Consider the following 25788-nt stretch of genomic DNA (forward strand, 5'->3'; position numbering starts at 1 on the left):
TACGAACTTTAAAAGGGAAACATCTTCTGAACATAAATAAAAATTTTGGAGAAGTTTCGAGTCGTTTGAGAAAGGAAGCTTGGATGCTCGACTACGAAAATATCCATGAAACGAGATTCTAAAGCTCTTTTTTTTATTCGTAGTTCTTCTAGGTTTGTTCATATTAATATTCTTTTTTGAGTTTTCAAGAGCTTTTTAACAGAAGAATTGTTATACCCAAAGATGATTATATAGGAAAATTCTTAAAAGAAAACCAAGTGAGAAATCTATCGTTTACAAAATATAGATTTTGAATTCACCCAAAAAAAAAATCACAAATGTACAAGATACATGAGTTTTAGTTTTTTCCTCATGCTCAAGAGAAGTTAAACACCCATTTAGCATGGGTGAGACGTTGCATATTAGAGATGCTACTGATCTAGTACATTTCATGTCCACCGTTCATCAGATGCAATGAATTGATGGATCTTATAGATACCTTTTGTGATGATTATTTTCAAAAAAAAAAAAATTGGATTTTGAGTTATTAAATGTCAAGATCTTTTCCTCTAAAAATTGGACGGTTCCTATTCAATCTTGGGATGTCATTTGTTTTTAGGCACATAGAGAGTGCGATTTTTTATTTGTATTTTCTTCTTTGAGTTTTCTTCTTTGAGGATCCAAAATTTTGAGATCCAAAAAACGTACCTAATGTGAGTTTTGCCCGAGGGAGGAATGTGATTATTTATAACTTTCAAAAGATTGGAGAAGCTAAAATCAAACTTTAAAACTACCTTCAAAGATTTTCCTATTTGTAAACGCAAACTACCCATTTCTATTGACAGGTAGATCTAGATATTTAGAAACTCCAAAGCCTGTTATTTTCTTTTTATACAATTATTCATATTGTAACTCCATCATGACTTTCTTAAGCCTAAGTGAAAAAAGAGGAGGTTTGTGTTAGGTTGGCAGCAATCATAAACCCCTTGCCACATCTCTATTATAGATTTTGTTCCAATACTATAAGCTCATGCTAGATATTTCATGTAATCTAATTTAAAGTATGGCTTTTGATAGAGCAAAATATCATAACAAAATTCTTGTAGGTTATTAGGATTCAATACGAAAAAGCAGTCAAACTGCGTGAATAGTATGCTTTTAATGGAATGATTTTATGACCCAAAATTTATATTTTCTCGGAATTGATGGTGGTCGAGATGATAGACCTATGAAATTTTGGATCCAAATTCTAAACTCCAAGACTAATTTCAGAGGTGTACCAAAGTCCAAGCCATAAACAAACAACATTCTGAAAACACATATATTGCCCTGGACAAAAATAATTACAAATGAACCAAGAATATATGTGGGGTTTCCAATTCACTAGCTAACTGGCATGCAAGCTACAATGAACAAAGTACCGAGGGTTGTCAACCAGAGTTAGCTGCAACTTCTTCCCACATTTTCCACTTAATGACACATTTATATCTAATATCATAACCATTTCTTTGCACATAATGTTCACAAAAGTCCTTTATAAGACAAAAATCTGGAAACCACCCATGAGAGACATCAGTTCTACATAATATTTTTCATTTCTTGGCTCTTTTCAGCAGGAACCGAAGCGAGAAAAAGCCAAGCAAGAATGTCTGCCAAAACCAACCATTAGCATTATATGGATCCACTCTTCTTGCCAAGTACCATGCGTACACAGCCTCCATTCCATGGAGAGCAACTGCTACAAAAAACACAATGCGCAGTAGGAATTGTGAACGGAAAACAAAGAGATGGAGGGAGCGAGCCCACTCCATTTGCCCGAGATAAGGATGGGGTATAAAGGCCGAGCAAAACAAGAGAGACATCCCAATTATGCAAAAGAGCCAAGCGAAAATGGTGGGCCCATCTATCGCCTTCCTCTTCCTTTCCTGATAGTATGAGATTGTAGCAGCCATGCCTTCATGAGGGCTCACTCGAGGTACATAACCAAGCTCCTCCTTGGCTTTTAATGGGGAGAAATAGTGGGTCACACCAACCTGTTATGAGAGAGAGAGATTTCATCTTCAGGCAGTTGGTCCTGGTTCTGGGTAAAGACCTTTTACATGTACACGCTTTCTTTCTTTTTTTGTTTTGTTTTGTTTTCTTTTCTTTTGAAGGGGGTTCCAAGTGTGTGTGTCTGTCCATGTGTGCAAAGACCTTGTTGCAAGTGAGAGTGTGTGTATGTGTGTGCATGTCTGAGCATATGATATCACAAACGATTCATATATGAATGATGTACATCTTGCCTCAAAAATAAATTCTACATCAAAGAACATAATTTCTTTCCCTTTATTTTTACTTCAAACATAGGATTTGGACTAGTGCTCCTTTTTTGTAATGACCCCACATGCATGATTATTTCAAAACATAGAAAATATTGTAGTCCAAAATAGGAGAGAAGAAAAATAACCTTATACACTTCTGCAGGAAGCAAAGGTTGAGGAAGCCACGAGCACTTTAACCATGGATACAACAAAGTATATATGCATGAGCAAATCCGGGCCAAAATAAGAGCATGGTGAACGCTTATCGTGGATTTTGGAAAGTCATAATCCAGGCTTAATAGTAACGGGCGGAGAAACGCGAAAGAATTGACGGGAGCCCCTGTAAGAGAAAAGTATAACCAATATGCAAATAATCAAATCACAATTCTAGCGAGTTCAAATGCAAATTAATATGCCAATGAGTTCATATTGAAGCTTGATTTTAGATACCTTCATGATCGGGAAAGTGTGCTATAGGCAATAGAATATGGAAAACCATAGCCATTGGGGTCATCAACATCCAATAAAATGAACAGTGATGGCAGGAGAGCTACACAGCATGTCATACTGGAGCGGTTCCCACTTTTTGTCCATCACATCCCATTTCCGTGGATTGTGATGGCCCCTCCATGTACACAACCATTGGATCACAGCATGCCTTTCCTTGATAATTAAACACAGAGGTCAACCAACAATCTCATATTTGCACCAACCATGGAGCCTTTTCAGACATAGAGATTGACACAGCGAGATAAATAAGTTGGTACAAAATTTTATAAGTTCCATTCATCTTTCATACACTCAATGTTCCTAAGAACCCAACACATGGACAACAATCTCCTCAATTACTATTAGATGTAATAGTTCAACTGTTATCTAGTCAACAAAGACACCTTGCATCCATTGGCTTCCTGTTTCTTCATATTCTTTTTTTTTCTGTTTTTTTTTTTTTTTGCTAAATTTGTTCATATTCATGTTCCTCTGTATTTTTTGTCGCTTATTAGGTCAATCCGTAATCACATTACATTAGACTCTAGCATATTTATCCTCAAATTCTACTCACCACTCAACCTGCAGGAAATTACACAATCCCGAGCCATATCCCTATTCAATTGTGTTATCAGAGAATACTCAAATTTTAGTCAGAAAATAACAATTGTAAGAACCATAATGAGCAGTCAGTACATAGATACTAATGACTCTCAAATAAATTACTGCTCTGGGAAGCACAATATGCAAGTTGCATTTGAGTAGAAGTACCTAGCCAGGTTAACTTAGCAACAACGGCATTATCACCAAACTTCTCATTAACAGATTAGAATGATAAATATGATTTCCTCTCATTTCATTTATAATCTAAGAATGACCAGGCCAACCAAAGTCGTTAGGTTTGACTGTGCCCTATTCATAATGGATTGGGAGACATGAAAGAGTAAAGGAGTCATAAATTATAAACTTCAATTTCATAAGAAATTTAATATTGATTTCCACATATTCACTTCCATTTGATTGGAAAACTGAAATGAGATATCTTCTTCAGAGTGCAGGTTATCAGCTGCATCTCCTTTGAAAATAGACCTACTTTTACTTCCACATAATGAGCCAAACTTGTGTCATCAAGGAGAGAAAATAATCAGGATTAACTGAACAGAATAATAAATTAATGTTACCGTGCCACATTTAATTGCATGGATAACATATATTGATACAACCACTTATTTGCTAAAGGTTATATTTTCTAGAATTCAACAAATTGAAACAAGATCAAAATGTGCTAAATAAACACGAAGCACGAAAGTAACATACAAGAGATCACGGGCCAGTCTGGATGCATGTTCAAATAGCAATACATTTGTAAATTTTTACAGATACTTTAGGGTTTGACCAGTTTTCATCAGTCCAACTGGTTTCATGACCACCCAAACCGCTAATAGAACCAGACCAAGCACTTGCCCAATTCAGTGCCCGGTCTAGTTATAATAAAAATGGAACTGACAGAGGACAAAACTTGGTTGGATAGTCTACGAAAATATAAATACTTTGTAAGCTGGGGAAGCTAACTTGACGCCAAATTTTAATGCATCACTTTTAAGACAGATGAATCCAATGGCTGTCCATCCCACCCAACATTTACTTTTGTGACAGTAACCTTTCCTAAAGTGATATGTCGCTTACTCATCCAACATCAATGCTCAAAAGGAATGTGCATTCCATCTATTGCTCCAATGTAATTCTTCAATCAAAGGAAATAAAAAAATTGTTTATTACATTTGATTTGGCAAGTTCCTAAGATGCTACTATCTCTATATCTAGAGGTGCATAAGTTTAAATAGAGATGCCTTGTGAAAATTTAAATACTTGCTCTGATTGCAGCCTTTTGGAAGTATATCACTCAATTGAAGATAAGCATAGTTGAATAATAGTTTACACAAATGCTTGAGAACTCTTTTGGACATGCAACTAATAGAGCACTTAGGTATGTAAACCAGTCTTGGATAGTACAGTTGATTGAGCTATTTCTTAGGGTGTACAAAAATTCCATCAATAGCTATTCACCCTTGACAAATAAGTACACTGCAACATATTTCGAATTACAAAAAATCTCACAAATACATTTGAAGAGATGTAATTTTATACAACAAGTTTCTAGAAAAAGTCTGGATGACCACGTAGTATTTCTTCGATGTAAGCAAAACTACATATGGATAGCCCAAAAAGGGTTATCTTCTTCATGTATATCTCAAGATAACTACACACCGCAAGTGCAACAGTCAATATTCTTTTGTGTCGCTGCCTGTCATCTAAAGTTTCTCCATATCAGTGTCAATCATATTTTGTTGTTGATTATGCATGAGATTTTTTGTTTTGTCTCCTTTTTATTTGCATGAATATGCTTCAGTGAGGGATGTGAAGAACCATCTTTTCCTTAAAAAAGCATGGATTGATTTGATATTATGTATGGTGAAACATAAAGGTTGCTGGGTTGTTAGATGTCCTGTTGGATTGATTATCATATATTTCATTCACCTTTCAATAATTTTCCATCACTTTTCTTAGACCTCTTTCTGTTGTTGTTCCTCATATTGAAATCATGCATAATGACCAAAAAAATATGAATGACACTGTCATGAAGAAAATACGTCAAAAGCAAGAGATTTTTTGCAATTGCATTTGTTTGCTTTGTAGTTATCACTAGATATGTACACGTGTTCGCCAGTGTTTTTGGATGCGTTCACCACTCTACACTAAAGGATAGAGAAACTAAAGAAACAAAGGCGGATCTGAGAAACTCACACCAAATAGAATGAAAGAGCATTTTATTGCATGTTTGAATTGCCTCCGACTGATAGCAAGGATGCAGCTGTTAATTAAACTCTCGTCACCAGATTTTAGTGGCCTAGGTAGAATAGTTTTCATAAAGAGGATAATATTAAGATGAACATTACCATCGTTTATGAAGTATGCCTGCCCAGAAGCCACAGGAGGCCCCTCTCGACCAGGGATGTCGTCCAAAAGTGCCATGCTTGCCAATAGAAGAGCATCTACTAAATTATCAATATAAACCCAGTCTGACTTCACGCTATCATCACCTATTTTACATGGCAATAAACCCATTTTTGCTAAATTTAAGATCCTGGGAACGTGTCTCTCTTCCCCTGGCCCATAAATAGCAGCTGGACGAATAGCACAAGTATGGAGTATGGCTCCCTGCTTTTCCCTGTTAAAATATTAACAATTGTTCACAAAAATATTCAGATCAGTGTGACTTATAACTCATTGGTTTATCATGATAGAAAATATGAAGAAGATATGACACCCTTTTATTAGAGTCTCAAGTCTCAAAACCAGGTTTCAAGTTTAAGTCACCAGCATCCTCAATAAGGAAATAACGTACACATATTTGTTTTAATATGATCAACTATCAAGTATGAGTTTGAAAGTAACTCCCAAAATTGCATCTCTCTGAGCTAAATGTTCTTGTTCGCAGTGTGCATTACCAATCGGAATCGAAAAGAGAATGCCAACCATCATAAAATGGAGTGTTGTACAGGATACTCCAAAGAGGATTCACCCATTTGCTCCCAATGAAAGATGGTGGAGCTTAACCATAGTACCCAGGTACAGGAAATCTCCACCGTCCACTATCAGGAATGGACATTGGATGCATCTTTGGGTTATCATCCACCTTACACAGTTGGATAGTATCAATTCTTTTCCAATACAAAAATGGAAAAGCCGAAAACTGAAAAAAATATTTGAAATCCGAATGCTTACTTGGAATGGCAGCCATTGCTCTTCAGAACAAGCTGTTCAGCAATAGACTTGCTACGACCATATGCATCGACATGATCATCAATAAGGAAGTAGTTCAATGCTTCATTTCCATTTACTATCTCAGTGCCCCCAAATACCACATTGTATGTACTTACATATACGAGCCTCTTAATGCCAAATTCGAGACAAGCATCCAGTATATGGCAAGTTCCAGTAATGTTTACCTCATCAATATGACCAACTTGGAGCATTTCCTTTCCTGACATGCCATACGATGCTACATGGAAAACGCAATCTGCCTCACGTAATGCTTTTTTGACATCTCTCTTTTGGCTCACATCCACTGGGAGCACAATAATTCGGAAATTATGGTCATTCAGATACATAATTGCACAAATACAATAGCACAAACTTCACTGAGGTAATCCAAACCCCAAGCTTCTATGTATGGTTGTTTATTGAGCAACTCATGGGGACAATGCCTATAACAAATTCTAGAAAAATCTGATATAAAAATATTCTCCTCAAACATTTACAAAGCAAGAGGCGTTCATGTATTTCGCTTTCTTATGTTTGTCTCCTATTTTTCATCATCATCCATCATTAAATTAAGGATGTAAGAGAGCACATGAATATGTCTCTTTAATCAAGAAAAAAGGACTCCACATTGTGTTAAAGCTTAAGAATCCCCCTCCCAAGGACATTCACTCAGTAGGAGGGGGCAATAATAAAATATGAAACCACTTACCAGAAAACAACTGTTTCAAAGAGTGTACACTGGAACTACAATCACACCACAAACAATGAAGCATGTGACAGAAAATAAACTCCAAAATAATCACTTCTGCTTGATGGGTAATAACAAATTAGCATTTGGCACAATAAACATCACAATACAACATGGGCTAGTTTTGCATTGGTCATCTGCAATGATTGTACTTCATTAGCAAAGATGCAAGCAATCTTCAACCCATGACATAAGAACACCATTTTCTCTAAATTCATGAGAGTCATCGAAGCATTGGGAGCATCAAGCAATTTCCCAAGTACTCCCCTTAGGAATTTTCTTTTTTAATCTTTAAATATAAGTTTCTTCCCCTTAGGCAACTGCTGACTCGATGCAACATTTGTCCCTTTCTTAGATCCAACGGAATAAAGGACAAAGCTGGTGAAACACTGAATTAGCAAGTCACTCTTTTCTAAGAATGTCTGAGGAAAATATGCTTTTCAGTACAATTAACTAAATTGATGCGTAATAAATGATACAAGAGCCATGCGTTACAAATTAAGTGGAAAACTCCTTCGTGGGAAATGGAATCATCATAAGTTTGCTTTGGTCATGTGTTCCTCGCCAAACTTTGTACAAACTTTTATTTTTCCTTGGATTTGGTCCATTAATTGCACATTTTTTAGATTTACAATTGCTATGCACACACACACACACCCACACCCACAAAAAAACTTAACTAATTTACGTATTTTTAGTGTTAACATTAAAATGAATAGAAAAATAAAAGGTATAGGAGAATCATTGCAATGGTGGAGCTCTACCACATGGATAGATTCTTCCTCATTTCCACCCACCCCTTAGAGACCCCCCATTAACACCAGAAAAGAAACCAACACACTAGTATACCCTATGGACATGGCTTAACAGTTCTATATACTTAGGGTATACTCCGCATACTATACTACCAGTTCACATCCCACATGGATATCAACAGGTCTTCCAATTCCCAACCATCCAGTCACAACAATGAACAGTTGAGGAGCGTCATAACTTCGCTCAGAGTTCATCGAATTTTTGTTTAATTTGGAGGAGAGAAACAATCCTTCCCAACTGCCCATTGTTAATATTGGATGGTTGGGTCATACATTTATTTACATGCAAGATATGAGTACGTACTTCAGTATACTTTTCCAATTTAAATTATTAGGAGTCTATTCATGAAGGCTAGCTACGCTCCCCCATGAGTTTTGGCCTACTCCTTTTGATTTATCTTGTTATGAGATCATCCTTTCTATCCCTTCGCGATCAGGCAATTTGATGAAAAAAAGGGCTATAAATTCACTCTGTTGAGATAGTGGATTGTGAAAATCAACAATAATCTAATTGAGGAACATACACAAGGAGGATGAGGTTTATATGAGATGCCTTCCTTATATTCTATAAGTAACGCGCAACTCTAAATTTTGCCTAGAAATGTACTTCCGGTGTCAAAAACCTTATGATTACTTGAAAGTCCATTTTTATCCCATCTATGAAATTTAAAATTCAAAATGGTACAGATCAAGTAGATTCTATAAATACTTGAAAATCTTGAAAATAGACCAGGTTACTTGTAGCAAAATAGTGTACTTTTAGTACTTGAAATTCTTTTTTTTTTATTCATATCCTACATCTCAAGGTCGAGATGATCAATTGGTGGGCTTTCTAATGTTGGAACACTCTCTTCTAAACGATCTTTTAGGTGCATGTTACTTCAACAGAAAAAGGTTGACACCTTGTATAAATTTTTTCCACATAAGAAAAACAGTTTAGGGTAACACAAATTTACCGATATGTTACCTATAGAAAGAGTACCTATACAAAGGAATGGAACACTCAAAACATAAATTACATCTGAAAACCTATCGATCATCACTGAGAACAAGGACAAAAGTGATAAAAGAATTATCAACAAGCAAATTTCACTTAACTTGCTATCGAGAATGAGGTTTTGCAAAAATCACATAAAAAAAACTGCAAAGCAACTCAATTAACGAATTTTTTAGTCACCCATTTCAGTCAACAATAGTCTCTATTACACCAATTAGATGGACTCAACAAATACCAACAAATATCTCACAAAAGAGGCACAAATTGCAACAATCAAAGAAGCCAGTTAACAGATTCAAAAATAATAATTGAAGAACCCAATTACCCAATTCGATAAAATTTTGGAGAATTAGGGTGCCATCTCTCAGTTGACTCATCAAGAAAATCGATATATAAATCTCTAACTCATTCTGATTCAATAGAATTAGATCATCATCATCACCATAGGCTTTTGCCAACTATTTGGGGTAAGCTATTCAATAGAATTAGATGAATATCCAAATTCCAGTTCACCAAATTTAAAATACCAAACAACTGTAACCAATATCAATCTTCATGCGAGAGAAAGCAACTAGAGAGAAAGAGAGGGATTAAGCATAAAAAATGGGAAATGGGTTTATTTACCAGACAGGCAAACAACTCCATTCTGCTTGAGTCGTTGGAACCATGGAGAACTTGTGCGAGGATCAAGGGCTCTGACATCTTTGGCTCCCCTCCTTTTCAACTCTAAGCAAAGGGCCGACCCAACAAAGCCTGCACCTCCAGTTACAACAAATGTTAACCCTTCTATGCCTTCCCTCTCGTTCAACTGCATCTCTCTCTCTCTCTCGTACAAATAACAAATACAGAGAGGAGACTGGAGACAGGAAGGGACTATCGGGCTGAAAAAGGAATTAGTAAAGAAAGAAGAGAGTGACAGACATGTTACTAACTGTAAGAAAACGAAGAGTGAAAAGGCATGTTTATAACTGCACGAGAGAGAGAGAGAGAGAGAGAGAGAGAGAGAGAGAATTGAGCTCGAAAAGATAAAGAGAGCGAAAGAGAATTGAGCTGGAAATTAGAGAGCGCGAGAGTTGAGCACGAAAACAGAGATGATTTGAACTTAAAAATGAGCATACTGTGCACTGTATTTACTCCCCTGGGACAAAACTTATTTTGGAAGGTTTTGTAGATCTTAGATTGTGGGATCCAATCTTATGATAATTTTAGAAGTAAGGCGTACTTCTAAAATTTGGGAGATGTATTTTTTTGTATTGGAAATTTTTATGATGGTTTAAAAATCTATTTTCTTCCATGAAATTTAAGATTTTAAGAGTAATGTAGATCGAATAAATCTATAAACATTAGAAAATAAATAGTTCAAATAACTTCGTACTGATACACTATTTTTAAAACTTGAAATTCTTGCTTTTCTTTACATCCACACATCACGAGATGGGAATAACCAATTGGAAGGTTCTCCAACATTAGAACACTCTCTTTTATAAGAGTTTTTATGCACATATTACTTCATTAGTATAAAGTTGCAATTTTGTATAAACTTCCAAGGATCCAAAAATTATATGTTTATCTTTTAAATTTTATTTATTTTTACATATTAATGATCTCCACGTTAGAGCTTATATTTTTCAAAAAAATTAAGTAAAAAACTCTTCTAAAAAATGGATGCATATCCTATGACTCATAGAAACTGTCCTATATAAATTATGTCCTCACATAAATAAAAAAGTTACCCAAAAAACAGTGCTTCCACATTTTCTTCATGATTTGATTGGGTTTTTTTCTCCTCGTTTCCCTTTGGCATGTTCAAATTAGACTAGTTGTGTTATGGTTAGCAGCAAATGACAAGTGTCCTTTTTTTTTCAGGCTAAATTGATTTAAAGGCTTATTAGCAAAATTTTCAAACAATCGAGCTTCCAAATATACACTGCTAAACATGTCGAAGGGCAATTCCCTCGATAGAATGTTTAAAATAAAATTGAACACAATTACTAATTGCTTAATTGTTAAGATAATTTATTGACCACGTATACCATACTCCTACACGAGAGCATACTATGCATCTACTCCCTCCTTGCAGTCAAAACTCAAAAGACATACTCTAGAGGGTTTTTTTAGTCTGAAATTTGAACCGCTAGGAATCATGATTATTTTCAAAAAAGAACAAAAAAAAGAATTTCAAATTTTTTGCACTTCATCTCACCACCTCAAAGATGGGACAATCTCTTTTCATATCCGAGGCACTTTTTTTTCATAAAAAGTTTAATATGGAGTTCTTTTTTAAAAAACTGCATTTAACCTATAGGTTGTAAATGTTACACCCCCAAAATTAGAGAACCTAGATTTACTCCTATACTAAGATTTTCCTGGGGGTGAACATGCAGTATAGGAATATAAGATCTTGTGGCCGTGTGATTCAGTCCTCGCACTACTAATGTTCTTAAAACGTTTTAAAGAGGATACAAACTGCGGACCATTCATTATTGGCAACGTTAAACTCACACACACATGCGGAAGGACGGGGATAGATTCATTATTATTGTCCAGATCAACTACCGGTAGAGAGAGATCAAACGACACCAAACATGGGGAAAAGTTTATATAGAGCCGAGGCTTTAACCAATCAAATTAAAACTTACCTCAAAAATTTCATTAAAAAAAATTGTTTGTTTTGATGCCCAAACATCCTCAAATTGATCATCTCAACATCATTGATCATCTCAACATCAATATGCATGGACATAAAAAAAAAATAGATTTCAAATTTTGAAAATGGTAAATCTTGTAATGCATTTTTGGACAGTCAGTTTTCAAGATTTTTAAGTTTTCATAGATAATCTACACTATTTTTGAAGCTTTAAACTTCATAAATAAAGACAAACATATGTTTTAAAGCCATCAAAAAGATTTCCGGTATTGAAACCACATTTATCAACACTATTTGAAGGTAGGCTCTAATCTGATTGTTTAGAGCCTAGGCTCTATACAAACCGCACCCACATTAACAAGATCCAAGTCCAGAGAGAAGTCAAAGAACACTCATGAATTAAGAGCGACAAAACGATCCTGAAAAAAAATCAATTCCACATACACCACCCAAAAACCAAAGTGAAATGCCCCTTGAAAATCAACTTGCAAGCAGACTCATCAGTTTAGGCCATGGAGGACCCGTTTGTCAACGTTCCGTACCCCTTGAAACTCATCCCCAAATGCCCAAACAATGTTAACCTAGCTTCGTTTTTCAAAGCCAAGCATACCTAGTATATGGCCAACTTATTGATACCATCTTATATGCCACAGCTACATTGTAACCACTCAAATGAAAATATCATCATCTAAACCTTATCCAACTATCAAAGCTCCACTCATAAGTGACATACCACAAAAATCCTAGACAGCACTACACATCACTAAACCCGATCAAAATTTGGAGAATGCGAGAACAAACACACCACCATGTGGAACAACAGCTCCTCCTAGCAAGCCTACTATCACGCGCTTCCTCACAATTCTCTTCCCTAAAGAGCCTTCTCTCTTAATTTTACACAAAACCCATTAACCCAAACTTCTTTTCATTTTTCCACAGAAACCCCATTAATCCGACCATTGAGAAATTTCTCCCCTTGAAAATGCGTGTTTTCTCTAACCTTATTTCCATTGTTCCACCGGACTCAAAACTCAGTGATCCATGCAAAATCCCCTACCATTTCTTTGCTGAAATGATCATTGCACAAATCTATCTCCCAATCATCTTCCCTCTTTTCTTTCCATTTTCATTTCACCAATCAGGGCTAGTAGAAGGCATGATTCTTGCAGGCATGTCACAAGCAGGACTTCGAGTGGGCATCCCCCAGTTAATATTACTCTTTGGAGTTATGGACATTTTGTTCATCGAGTATTCAAATTCATCGAATTCAGACTCATTTAGACTACCTATAACTTCATCTTGGTATGATCCCATGTGACCATCCATGAATATATCATCACCATCATCATTGACATCACTACTATCATAATCATGACATTCATCAACATCATCATCATCATCACCATTGAGATCAAACTCATCATCATCTTCATCATCTTGAACCATGGACCAGAATATGAAATTCGGCCTAATAAACCTACAAAAACAGAAAAATGTCCTTTACTTAGGGATTCCAATTTCATCATACTAGACTTTTTTGACACAGAATACAAGCTAGTCACATAACTGATTGAAAAAGCATACTATAATCCAATGGCATAGTGAAAACTGAAGTCTAGTAGGTCATCACCATCCACTGACATGATGGTCGATGATGACATGATAGCCAATGATGGGGAGAACAGGATCCAACATTAGGGCCATGTCCTATTTCCCATCCCCCATCATCATCCATTGTCGCAATGGATGATTATGACCCACCCAATGGTCCATTGGATTGAAAGACTATCCCTTGATAGATAGAACTTAAGGTTTGGTGGTTTTTTTAAATGGGAGAGCACAAATACCTCTCCGATCTTTTAAGAAGGTACGGATCAAAGGGGAAAAACATATCAAGTCTCTCTACACCACCAAATGTCCTCGAATTCTCGGATTCAAGCAAGTTTTGGACAATGGCAGTAGCCAAAGAAGTAAACACATCGGCCACTTTGGTCCGCCTTAGGAATTCCTCCACTATGGAGGGCAAACAAACCTGTCAACATGACCATAAATTATAAGTACCATATCACTCAAGAAACGGGAAAAAGAAAAATTATCCGCATGTATCCAAGAAGTCTCTCTCTCTCTCTTTCCCCCCCCCAAAAAAAAAAAAAAATTACAAGTATCATATCATAAGTGCAACAGCATGCCCCCAGCTCTCCCTCTCTGACGGTCCATTTTATTGGACAATAATGGGCCAACAGACAAAACCCAAATAATTCATGCTATCACTCACAAAAACTAGCTTATTCCCATCCAGTACCATAAACTAAAACAGTAAAAAGATAGCACCAATCCATTCAATTCGAAACTTGAGGCACAATACTCAATTAATCATCCAAAGAAGCCCAAATAGTGAAATAAATAACATATTTTGCAAGTCGAGTGTTACTATAATCCAACTCAATGTGTAAACCATATCCATAAGGGTCGTCGCCATCCAATGAAAAACCTCCAGTGGCTAGAGAATGAATGGGACCCATGGAACAGCACATAAGTGCAATCATGGCCCCCAGGTGTTCTTCTGTCACTATCCATTTTATTGGACACTGATGACCCCATTGGACAATGATTTTCCATAGTCCATTTGAATTATTGTATACCTTCCCTATGGAGTAGTAGGTAGCAGCAGCAACAGCAGTATTAAGAATAATCATATTAATAACAATAACAAATTTTTTTTATCAACCAATAATAATAATAACAAACATGTTGGAGAGATTTAAAGGTGTACCTTCAATGGATTCAGTGAATGGTGCAGAACAGATTCTAGGGGCCGGAATATGTGTGACTTGAGGTATGGGATCTCCATAATTGCTCCAATCCGAAAGCAAACAACATACATCACAGCCTACAAAACAGAATATAACCCAAATTTTCTTAAAAGACGAAGTAGAGTAGGCTAAGTCCTTATAGGTAAAGAGCTTCAAGTTGCATGCACATGGAGTAATACAAAGGGAACAATAGGCAAACTGGCAAAGACAAATAAAGACAGGAAACCCTACTTGCTTCCTTTATTAAGGAAAAAAAGGATCTAATTTTTTTTATTTTTTTGGTTTAAATGATGATCTGTGGATAGCAATACGAGTTGATAATCAGTCCTTGTATGCAACAGGAAAAAAAAGGAGTAAATCCCAACGCTAATTCTCTCTCTTTTTTCATGTGTAACTGAGTATTATTTACATTTTGGGTGTTAATTGCATTTCTTGAGTGGTTTGCAACATAGATAAACAAATGAGGACGTTCCTTTATTGGGTTATTTTGTTCTACTTCCTTTGTCAACTGTTAAATTTTCATTACAATAGGAATGTGCATACTTATATTTTTTTTGTCCTATCAATACCAGTACAGAGAATATGCCAACAGATAGTTTCAGTTGAAGTTTTAATAGTCAACTCAGGCTGCTGCCTGTGTCGGACTCAAAACCAGATTATAAAGCGAATTTTCCATTTATGAAGACGTAAAAAGAAGATAACAGGCTCCTCTCTCAGGTCTCTGCCACCTCACTCTCTCAAACACTTGCCCAAATCTATAGAAGACAGGCACGCTTGACTAAAGACTCACTAACACTAGAAAAACTCACTAGGCCACCAACTCAAGTTGGCTCTTCTTGGAAAGAGCATTTATTCACTTTCCATAATTCCAAAGAGCACATGTCCCAGTGGCACTATCTCCTTCAAAATGTAGGTGCACGGTCCAACTGCACACGCATACTGATACAAGGATTATTCTTATTACATCCTTTTTGGAGTTCATGGGCCAAGTTCATAAATAATTGAAATTGTTCATGTACTGTAAGTTGATTATCACAGCCGATGACCAGCCAAAGTTTTCTCCATTTCCCTTTTTCACAAGTAGAAGCATGTAATGTTCCGTATTTTCTACTTCATCTTTCTTATAAGTAGCATGTTCAATAATTGGTCCCACCTGATAAACTCAATTTCATATTATTCAACTGTTTACTAAGTGAAGAATCTCAACACAAAGTGGATATAGCTTAGAAATACCTGGCATCCTGAGTAAAAGACCCGATGAGTTGCTGGGTTTAAGGGTTTCCTCAGCTCATCCTGAATTTTACAGTACTCCGAACACCAGTCCACCAATCTGATGAAACAAGGAAATAAAATAACATATCAATAAAGGCTACTAATTAACAATCCCTTATTAGACGATGAAATCATGGCAAATGACAACCTTTTCAATGTGCTTGCAACTAAAGAAGATGAGACAAATCTTCCTCGTGATAGATAGCTGGCAAGATAAGCAACTGCACTCATCCTGAAACAGAACACGGTTGCAAACTCTTTTAACTCCAAATCTAGACATTATCAATCCAAAATTAAATAAATAATTTTCCTCCATTTTCTTTTATTTGTCGCTCATTATACTTGGACACTTCCTCATGCCACGCCAAGGGTGAAATATATGGAATTTCACTCTCAACAGGCAAAGGCATTTATGAACCCCCTTAATTCATAATTACTTACAGGGTGCGGCTTGTATAGAACCGAGTCTCTAAACAATCAAAATAAAGTGCACCTTCAAATAGTGTGGAGAAATGTGGTTTCAATACTGGAAATCTGTGATAGCCTTAAAATATATTTTCATCTTTAATTACATAATTTAAAGCTTCAAAAATAGTGTAAATCGAGCAGATCTATGAAAACTTGCAAACCTTGAAAATTGATAGTCCAAATATGCATTAAAAGATGCATTATTTCCAAACCTTGAAATCCAATTTTTTCTCATGTCCATGCATCTTGATGTCGAGATGATTAATTTGAGAATATTTGGGCATCAAAACAACCTCTTCTAGTGAAATTTTGAGGTGGGCTCTAATTTGATTGTTTGGAGCCTCGGCTCTATATAAACTTTTTCCTTACATAAATTTATGGAATTTTACTCTCAACAGGCAAAGACAGTTATGAACTCCCTTAATTCATAATTACATATTAGTGACCATGAAATCACAAATATGAAGAAACAGCAACCAAAAAGAGAGAAGTAACAATGGGTGCACACAAAACAACCCACCACCACCGCAGGGAGGGGGAAGAGGTGTAGAGAGAGAGAGAGAGAGAGAGAGAGAGAGAGCAGATTCAAACGCACAAGCATGCACGTGAGTATTTGCTCATAAATGTTGAAAAATTCGTCCGCCTAGGAGGCCAAGCTTTAAAAAGCCTAGGAGTGCTCCTAGGTGCCCAACACGCCACCTAGGCACTCACCCTAAGGCGGATGCCTAGATGCAACTTGGTCGAGGGAAGAAACAGAGTCTCAGCCAAGGTAAAAAAATTACCTTCCCTCCCCCCTCCCAAACAAAAAAAAAAAAAATTACATATGTATATATATATATATATACCTAGTGTCACATTAAACATTTGCTTCATTTTCTTTTATTCGTCACGAATTATACTTGAATACTGCCCCATGCCATTCCAAGGGTGAAACATATGGCACTTCACTCTCAACAAACAAAGAAATTTATCATCATCATTAGAGCCTTTTCCGAACTATTCGGGGTTGGCTACACGAATCCTAGTCTGTCCTTGTACTCTATCAAGAGTCATACCCTCAGTAGTAAGGCCATCAGCCCCCATATCTTTTCTCACTACTTCCCACCGTGCCCTTCTGGGCCCACCCCTTGCCTTTTTTTAGCCTGACACTTGAAAGTACTCACACCTCCTAATAGGTGTTGTATTGGGTCTATGTTGCACATAGCCAGCTCACCTAAGTCTATTCTCTCTCATCTAATTTCTTATTGGAGCCACAACTAAGTTCTCCCAAATGTATTCATTTCAAAATCTGTTCCTTTTTATCATGTCACTCATCCATCTCAACATCCTCATCTCAGCTACACTCATCCTATGGGTATGTTGTTTCTTGACGCCCAACATTCCGTCAAGCAAAGTGGTCTCACAGTTGTCCTATTAGAAGTTGCCCTTCAGCTCCATTAGTACGCGGTGATCATAAAAAACTCCGGTTGCATATCTCTACTTCACCCACCCAGCTTTAATTCTACATGCGATATCTTCCTCAATCTCTCCATTTTCCCTGATTATTGACCCAAGATATCGAAAGTGTGTTTTTTTTGGTATCTCTTGGTCATCAATCTTTACAACTCCCTCGTCTTTACTCTTATTATTATGAAAGTTCCATTTCATATACTCTGTCTTAGTCCGGCTAATCTAAAGCATCCTCGGCTAATATTAAAACCTTAGCATCCTCCAAAAATCTAACTTTGTGTTGACGTTGCTTCAAGTCTCGTCAATTAAAAGCAAAGATATTTATGAACTCCCTCAATACATAATTACATATTAGCAACCATTATGCAAACCTAACAACATACCACATAAAACCATACATAAATATGAAGAGACATAGCAACCGAAAAAGAGAAGCAACAATAGGTGCATGTGCACACACAACACCACCACCAAGGTGGCGAGGGACGGGAGAAAGCAGATTCATACGCAAAAGCAACGTGAGTATTTGCTCAAAAATGTTGAAAAATTCAACGGCCCAGCTGCCTAGGAGGCCAGGATTTAAAAATCCTAGGCATGCCCTAGGTGGGCGTGCTCCTAGCCATCCAACGTGCCACATAGGTGGCTAACCGCACCACCTAGGTTCCCAACATGCTGCCTAGGCACTCGCCTTAAGACGACCTCCTAGATGCAACTTGGTCAAAGGAAGAAAAATGCCCTCAACCAAGGACAAAAAAGCACCTTTTCCCCATTAAAAAAGGGAAAAGCTTTTTTTGTTTTTTTGGTTGGTGCGGGGAGGGGGGATTCTAGCCCCCCAAAACTATATACACACAGTGTCATCCCCAAAAAAAATAAAAAATCCCCTTAAAAGAAACAATAATAATAATTAAGTGCTATACAAATGGTTAAAGTCCTTCTCTCTCGCTCTCATGGGCCCATGTTGAGAAGATAATGTTTCCACTTAACCATTGTGTCAAAACCCCTAAGGTTCTCACCAGAGCATATGCCATTACAGTGTAAGGTTCCTTTACAGAAACTTACCATGTATGAAATACCATGTATGAAATATTTAAAACATGTGTTGATATTGCTTTGAAGTGATCCAAAATACACAAAAACAATAAGTAGACTCATGACAAGGAAATACGGAGTTCACATTGTAATCACTACAAGTACACTTCTCTTGCTCATAAGCTCTGATGGCATGGCCAAATATTTGCTCAAGTACGTAAGAGAGAGTAAGAAATTCAATTTGAGAGATGCAAGCTTTTAGGGTTCATTACATGATTCATTGGAGAGACTAAAATAACCTTTTATTTGCAAATTCCACAATAAAGCTCCCAACGAGGTGATAAAATGCATTGGTGGTCAAGAGATTTGCGTGCCTCTATGCTAGGAGCGTTTTGAGGTGCCCCATCTTCTATACATACATATTTACATACATGTCTGCTTGAAACACAAATATATGTGCGCGCACACACACATATAAGTGCTCCAAAAGCACATCTATGCACATATATGTATCATTTGTGTCTATGTGCGCGTATGCATAATATGTATAATTTATGCCTAATCTTCAATCCTCAATGTTTTGGATGGATATTAGGCTTTGCATCACTCAAAAAAATGGCTATTAAGCTCTGAATCACTCAAAAAAAATTGTTTAATAACCTCTCTTGATAGTTCAAAATGAATCGATTTTTCAAACTTCAAAAAATTTTCTATCCAAAAAAAATTTGAAACATTCTCTACATTCTTTATTTTTTGGGCAAGAGAAACCCTAGAACAAACTTTGGGATTAGAGTACCCCCCTCCCCCCAGAGAAATTACTTTCCCCCTTAAGTGAGAAAAATGACTCGATCGCCCTTGCTCGAGGGCATTTTCCATGCTCGGGTATGGGGCACACTAGGCGGGTGCAACGGCCAAGGCACTAGATGATGCCTGGGTGGGGCGTCCATGGGCAGACCACCTAAGAAGAGTCGCCTAGGCCTAGGTGGTGTGCTCAGGCCCCCTAGGCAAGCAAAGCGGACACTTGGTCAGAAGGCGGCCATTTTTGGCATCTATGGCTCCATAGATGCCAAAGTGATTTCTTTGAGACGTTTTTATGCTCAAACGTTTTCTTTTTTCTTTTTTTTCTTTCTTTGGGTGGGGGGGATTAAAAGTAGCCTCCACAATAAACAATAATGCTTTCCCTGAATTTAGAAGTTGAAATTATAACACAAAAGTTACAAGGTCATGTATCTCCACAAAAAGAATTTGAAAGATATTCTTCTTAGAGCTGAGAAAACAACATTTAAGGGTACTTCCATATATGATGCATAGGTACAGGAGTAATACTAATATATTAAAAATCAGAAGGAATCCATTCATTTTGTCCCAAACCAGGGAGGTTAACCCCTCTCGACACATCTAGGCCTCAGAATAAATGCACTTTCAATAATCATACATAAGAAAATACAAAAACAATCAATATTCACAATTGATTCGGATTACCTTGTGTTTGGAGGATGATTCTTGCCCACAAATATGTCCACAAGAAGACATGCAAACTTGGCACCACAATTTTCTGGATCAAGCGAGCACATGTAGAACAAAAGGAACTGCAGCCACAATGCATCAATCACACGAGAAAAAGAGAAGTAACTTTAGCATATCTTAGTTTGAGCACCATGTGAACGACAAACCCTTAAAAAAGGAAATAGATTTCACAGTAAGAGGAGGAAGGAGAGAAGGTGACAAAACAACTAATATTAGACAAAAAGTTCAAGGGATATACCTGAGTAAATTTCGACTTGTAGGTGCCCAATACTGTAGTTTGGAAGGACTGAAGAAGAGTCTCAAAAACCTACACAGAAAAAAATCAAAGATTAATTAGAAAAATAACTCAGGACAAAATCGGCATGTATACAGAAAGCAGAACAAGTTAATGAATCATCTATAGGTCTCTGCTTCTAATTAAGAACCAAATGACAATGTTCTAAAAGTAAAATAAACCGACCACAATAACAATGATATAAATAGTTATGTTTTTAAGTTTTTCTTAAGGGAGACAGTCCCACTATCCATGTAACCCTAAGAGCAGAATAATGTTGTGTGCAATTATCAAAGAAGCTTAGCCTTCCCAATAAAAGGTAATTAAAGGCACACACAAAATAATATGTTATATAACCTTTCCCACTTCAGAGCAATAGCCTGCAAGAGGAGGCATAGATATCAAATCATACAAACCTTCATTTTTTTTTAAAGAACACGGAACTAGTATTTCAAACGTATATCATCCTGCTACAGCATTATACACAGAAATGTATCAGTGTTGAATAAGAAGAAAGACAAGTATAAACCCACCTTATCAACATGGTTTTCAGTATAACATAATCTAAGGTGCTCAAAAGTGACCTCCATAAGGCAATCCATCTTCTCAGCAACATCTGCCAAACTATGCTTACTTGCATCTCGAAAATGATGGCTGGCCTATTTGTTCAATTTCAGAAGTTCAATAACATTCATAATCGTCTTAGTGTACATATAAAGACATTTTCTCAAAAAGCTTAATGCATATATATGCCATGTGATGCACAAACAAAACCCTACCTCAATGCCAGGTTTTCCATGGCATTCATCATTTTCCTCAAAACCTTCCAGTTCTATATCAAATAAGACTTTGCTAGGGTCATCCTGTAGAATATCTTCCCATCCTATTTCTACCTGGAAAGTTTAGAAACAAAACAAGTCCATATCACTCAGCACCAACTTCAATGGAAGTTTTTTGAGCATCTGAAAGTAAAAATAACAGTCGTATTCATGTAGATATCATAAAGATATAAAGAAATCTGAAAAGAGAATGCTCACATCAATCTCTATGAGCCTATCCACCACTGCCATCAGCAGTTTGTTCCCAATAAATTCACCGATAGCACTGCGGTGAAGCCTTAGCATATTATCTACAAAGAGCACATTCCACTGCAGACAAATATATAACACAGATCACCCATCAGATTAAAAGCTGAAAATATAGCAGAATATATCAGGAAAAAGAAACAGAAAAATGCAAGAAACATCATGTGCTAACATCAAATACGTAATCAAAAGTTCTTAAGAAATTAGAAGCCACATCAAACAAATCCGCATAAAATCTGAATGAAACTTAAAGAGTTCAAAATTGAAATGATGATTAACAGGATACTACAGTTCCAAGTGAAAGATCGAAACAACAATATCATTCCACTGCACAAAAAACACCTTCAATACCCCCCCCTCTCCCCCTCTCCCCCACCCTCACACACATGCATGGGCGCACACACACAGTAATGCTAAATAAATAAATAAAAAAGGAAAAAAATATGCTAAATGAAAAAAAAAAAAAGGGGACTCTTAAAAGCCACCAAAAGCTGTTGAAACTTGAAAGATGTGCTTTGACTCTCTTTAGGTTACCAGTATAGATACATCTGTTTAAGCATCATAAGCTATAAAAGTGCAAATTTTAAGTATATGAAACAAACATAGGCCAGTAATGGCAGCCGCATGAAACAAATATAGGCCAACAATGGCTTCACAAAAATTTGGTGAAGCATATGACCTTCAAAAGTTCAAGTTTAACACATCCAGAAAAGGTTTCCCAGGAAATTTGAATGAGCTACACCCAGCAAGTGTGTAAAACAAATAACATATAGTGTACAAATGTGTATAATTTGATGATAGTATGTATAATTAGATGATAGACTCCAAAACAAGTTACTCACATCTCTAAGGAGTACACGGTGAGGCATTCTATTGAAGATTATAGGCAGCAACCTCAAAGAAGCTGTGGGAACCAAACTGGCTATCTTGTGCAAAGCTGAATGAACCAGGTCAAGGACTTCTTCCTTCCTTTGAAGTTGTTGATGCATTAATTTTGAGAGCAGCTCGTGCTGGTTGGCAATATTTGTTTGTCCCATCAAACGCCTAGTGAAACTATCTACCACATGTGACAATCCACATGCAGGAGGTAGAAAGTTCCTAACTAACATGTCCAAGCATTCATCAACAAAACCCCCATTTGCCAATGCCTGAATATCACATAATAAGACAGAAAGTTAACCAACAATGCTGGCAGAAAAGTTAACCACAAATATTGGCCACAAACTTTAAGAACAAGCATATTATAATGTTCCAGACCAAATTGATGATGAATTCCAGCAATGAATCTGCCACAACGCGCGCACAGTTCCATATGCTTATCGAGAAAATCTGAAAACCAAAATGTGATGGCTCAATTTCAATCTCAAGCTTGAAATTTCAATTGTGATGCCCTTGATTAGCAGAAAAGAGGTCAAGGCGTCTAGCTTTTTCAAAATGCAAACCAAGTGCACCTACCCAAAAAGGACAATATCAAACCATATGTGTGCAAGAGGAATAGGACTTACAGAGGAAATAAGAGCTAGATGGTGGTCACGGCTAATTGATGAGGTTGTCTGTGACAGTGCCCTTAGTGTAAACTGCCATATTCATTGCGGAAATATTTATGTGAAAATGTATGTATAAATATGGTTAGAAACACACCGCATAATTTTGTATCTATTTAACCTACCGCGAGGGACTCCTCCTCTTCACTATTGCCAGGTTCTGCATCGTTGATCTTTCTGACAAGCTCCATATATTTGGTAAAATCACTCTGAGTAATTTAAAATTCGATAAATCAATAAAGAGAATCGCAACTATAAAAACAGGATAACATGATGGACTTTTTTTCTTTTTGGGTAAGTAACATGATGGACTCTACAATTAAAAAACTATTACCAAAGAAACTACAAGTATACCAACAAGACTAACACTATGGACTGCAAATTTTTACAAAAATTGTTAAACGAGCAGAGATTGTTAACGAGAAAGCAATAAACTCCGCAATTCTTCTTTACTTCAGAGTTGAGACTGAGTAATTAGTTCAGATGAAAGTAAACAGTAAACACAAAAAGAGCTGAAACCCATGTCTTATTTTAATCATAATTGCAACGAATTGAAACCCACAATTTCTTACCCCAAACAGCTATTATATAAACAGGTTAGCATAGAAAAAGAGAGAGAGAGAGAGAGAGTGGAGAAATTGATTTATGTTTGCATCACATTATCAACACTTGAAAAAAGTTAAAACTTAATGCCATCGAGTACAAGAAATTCAATTTATACATTCCTGATAATCACACACCACTTGGTTTGCATCATCAAACACACAAGAATATGATAACTCACAAATCTGTTGGAAATAAGTAAATTAGTGCCAAAGCTCATCGACTTTCCCAAGTTAAAACGATTCGTATGTTGCTGAAAAACAGCTATCAATATACAAGAGGATTGAATACATGATTTCATAAAATGCAATGAGCAATTCCAATCAAAACGGAGAAACAAAAAAAACCCTAACCCATGATCTTCTGCTATGAATTGGTCAGATCCTAGAAGCAAGAACAACAGAGAATTCATCGCAAATACCTCAGTAGCTGAATTTAGAGCATTCCTGATCCATAAACCAAGAATGGAGAGAGTGTCTGAATCGCTTGCATAACCATCTGACATCAGTGGCGAGCTCGGACATTCTGAGACGAGTTCCAACCCCATTGCAGAGAAAACCCAATTGTCGACAACGGTTCTAGGGTCTATGCTCAGTTATTTCTTCGATGAAAATATTTTCTAGGACTTCTGGTCAACGAGCCTTGACAACGTTAAAATCCTCTCTCTCTCTCTCTCTCTCTCTCTCTCTCTCTCTCTCTCTCAATTGCAGGGGCTTTCAGAAGTTTTAGAGTGGTCAATTTGCAGGGTTTTCAGGAGTTTTAGGGTTTTTGCCGCTTTGCTGTGGTTTAGGGCTTTAATCTCCCACGAAGTGGCTTTGAGATGGAAAGGGGCGTTTGGGCGCGTGTACCGTATTTTATACGGCCGGAGAGAGGGCCTACAGAGAGATGGGCGTTTGTTCAAGGGAAAATATTTTCATATCTCTTATTTTTTACGGTTGATTTCGTGATAAACTCAAAATTTCAAAATATATGTTTTTTTATCATTTATTTATGAATCATGGATACTAAATTAAGCCATTCCTCCTATCAAATTTTGAAAGTGGGGAAACTGACTCTTTTAATTTTTCAGATAAGTTATCAAACAAGGGAAACTGCTTGTCTTTCTCTTTTTAATTAACTTTTCCATTTATCCTACAATCCCTCTTACATGTTTTTGCTCTTTCTTGATTTTCTTTCCCTCTCTCACGTACTCATCGCTCACTTTTTAATTTACTTCATATTTTTTCTCTCCTAAAATATGTCCGGTATTTATATTTTCTAAATCTCTTTTTTCTCACCTATTTCTCTAGGTTATATCTTTCCCTATTTCTAATATACTTGTTTCTCTCTAGGTTATATCTTGATCTATTTCTAATATACTTCCTTGTGTAATTTGGCTCCATAATTTATCCATAATTTAATTTTCTTTAATTGCATGTTCCCATATATACCATCTCTATCACTTCATAATTTATTTTCTTTCTATTTCTCTCTTAAAATATCTCTCACATTTATTTTTACAAAATCTTTCATTCCTTTCAATATTTTTTAGATGTATTTGTCTATACATCATATCTATCTCTGTAGACCCAACCCAATACTTGTTAGGAGGTACATATAAGTTAAAGGAGAAAGCTAAAAAAAACCCGGATAGACCTAAAACGATATTAATGGAAGTAGTAATAAAATATATGGAGACTTATAACCTCATGACTTCACCTTTATAGTATAAAATACCAAAATTCATGTAGCTTATCTCAATTAGTTGAAAAAAAAACTTTTCCAATAATATGATCGTATCTATCTCCTTTTTCCAATTTATTCTCCTATTTATTTGGCTCTCTAATTTTTAACAAAAATAATTTATTTAATTATATATTCTAAATACACCTTTTAGCCAAAACTACTTCAATATCAAGGGTAACTCATACATTCAGATGGGATT

At 36.3% G+C, this 25788-nt stretch overlaps 2 protein-coding genes across 2 annotated transcripts; both read right to left on the reverse strand.

The window, feature by feature from the left end:
- Window positions 1-1286: 1286 nt before the first annotated feature.
- Window positions 1287-10088, reverse strand: LOC18439754 (NAD(P)-binding Rossmann-fold superfamily protein). The gene is made up of 5 exons (XM_006849912.4): window positions 9778-10088; window positions 6555-6897; window positions 5726-5997; window positions 2426-2619; window positions 1287-2012 (listed from the first exon to the last, which is right to left on the reverse strand). Exons 1-5 carry the CDS (start codon window positions 9965-9967, stop codon window positions 1572-1574), a joined length of 1440 nt encoding a protein of 479 aa, XP_006849975.3. The 5' UTR covers window positions 9968-10088; the 3' UTR covers window positions 1287-1571.
- A 1952-nt stretch (window positions 10089-12040) lies between these two features.
- LOC18439755 (RNA polymerase I specific transcription initiation factor RRN3 protein) lies at window positions 12041-24763 on the reverse strand. Its single transcript, XM_006849913.4, has 15 exons — window positions 24286-24763; window positions 23387-23470; window positions 23223-23294; window positions 22975-23046; window positions 22560-22865; window positions 21670-21780; window positions 21412-21525; window positions 21166-21291; window positions 20597-20665; window positions 20314-20420; window positions 16034-16117; window positions 15847-15943; window positions 14574-14690; window positions 13648-13832; window positions 12041-13277 (listed from the first exon to the last, which is right to left on the reverse strand). The coding sequence occupies exons 1-15, from the start codon at window positions 24409-24411 to the stop codon at window positions 12932-12934; spliced, it is 2016 nt and encodes a 671-aa protein (XP_006849976.2). The 5' UTR covers window positions 24412-24763; the 3' UTR covers window positions 12041-12931.
- Window positions 24764-25788: the final 1025 nt, after the last annotated feature.

Source organism: Amborella trichopoda, chromosome 3 (genome assembly GCF_054954075.1).
Source record: "Amborella trichopoda isolate Santa Cruz 75 chromosome 3, AtrichopodaSantaCruz75HAP2 v2.0, whole genome shotgun sequence".
Classification (NCBI taxonomy): Eukaryota; Viridiplantae; Streptophyta; class Magnoliopsida; order Amborellales; family Amborellaceae; genus Amborella; species Amborella trichopoda.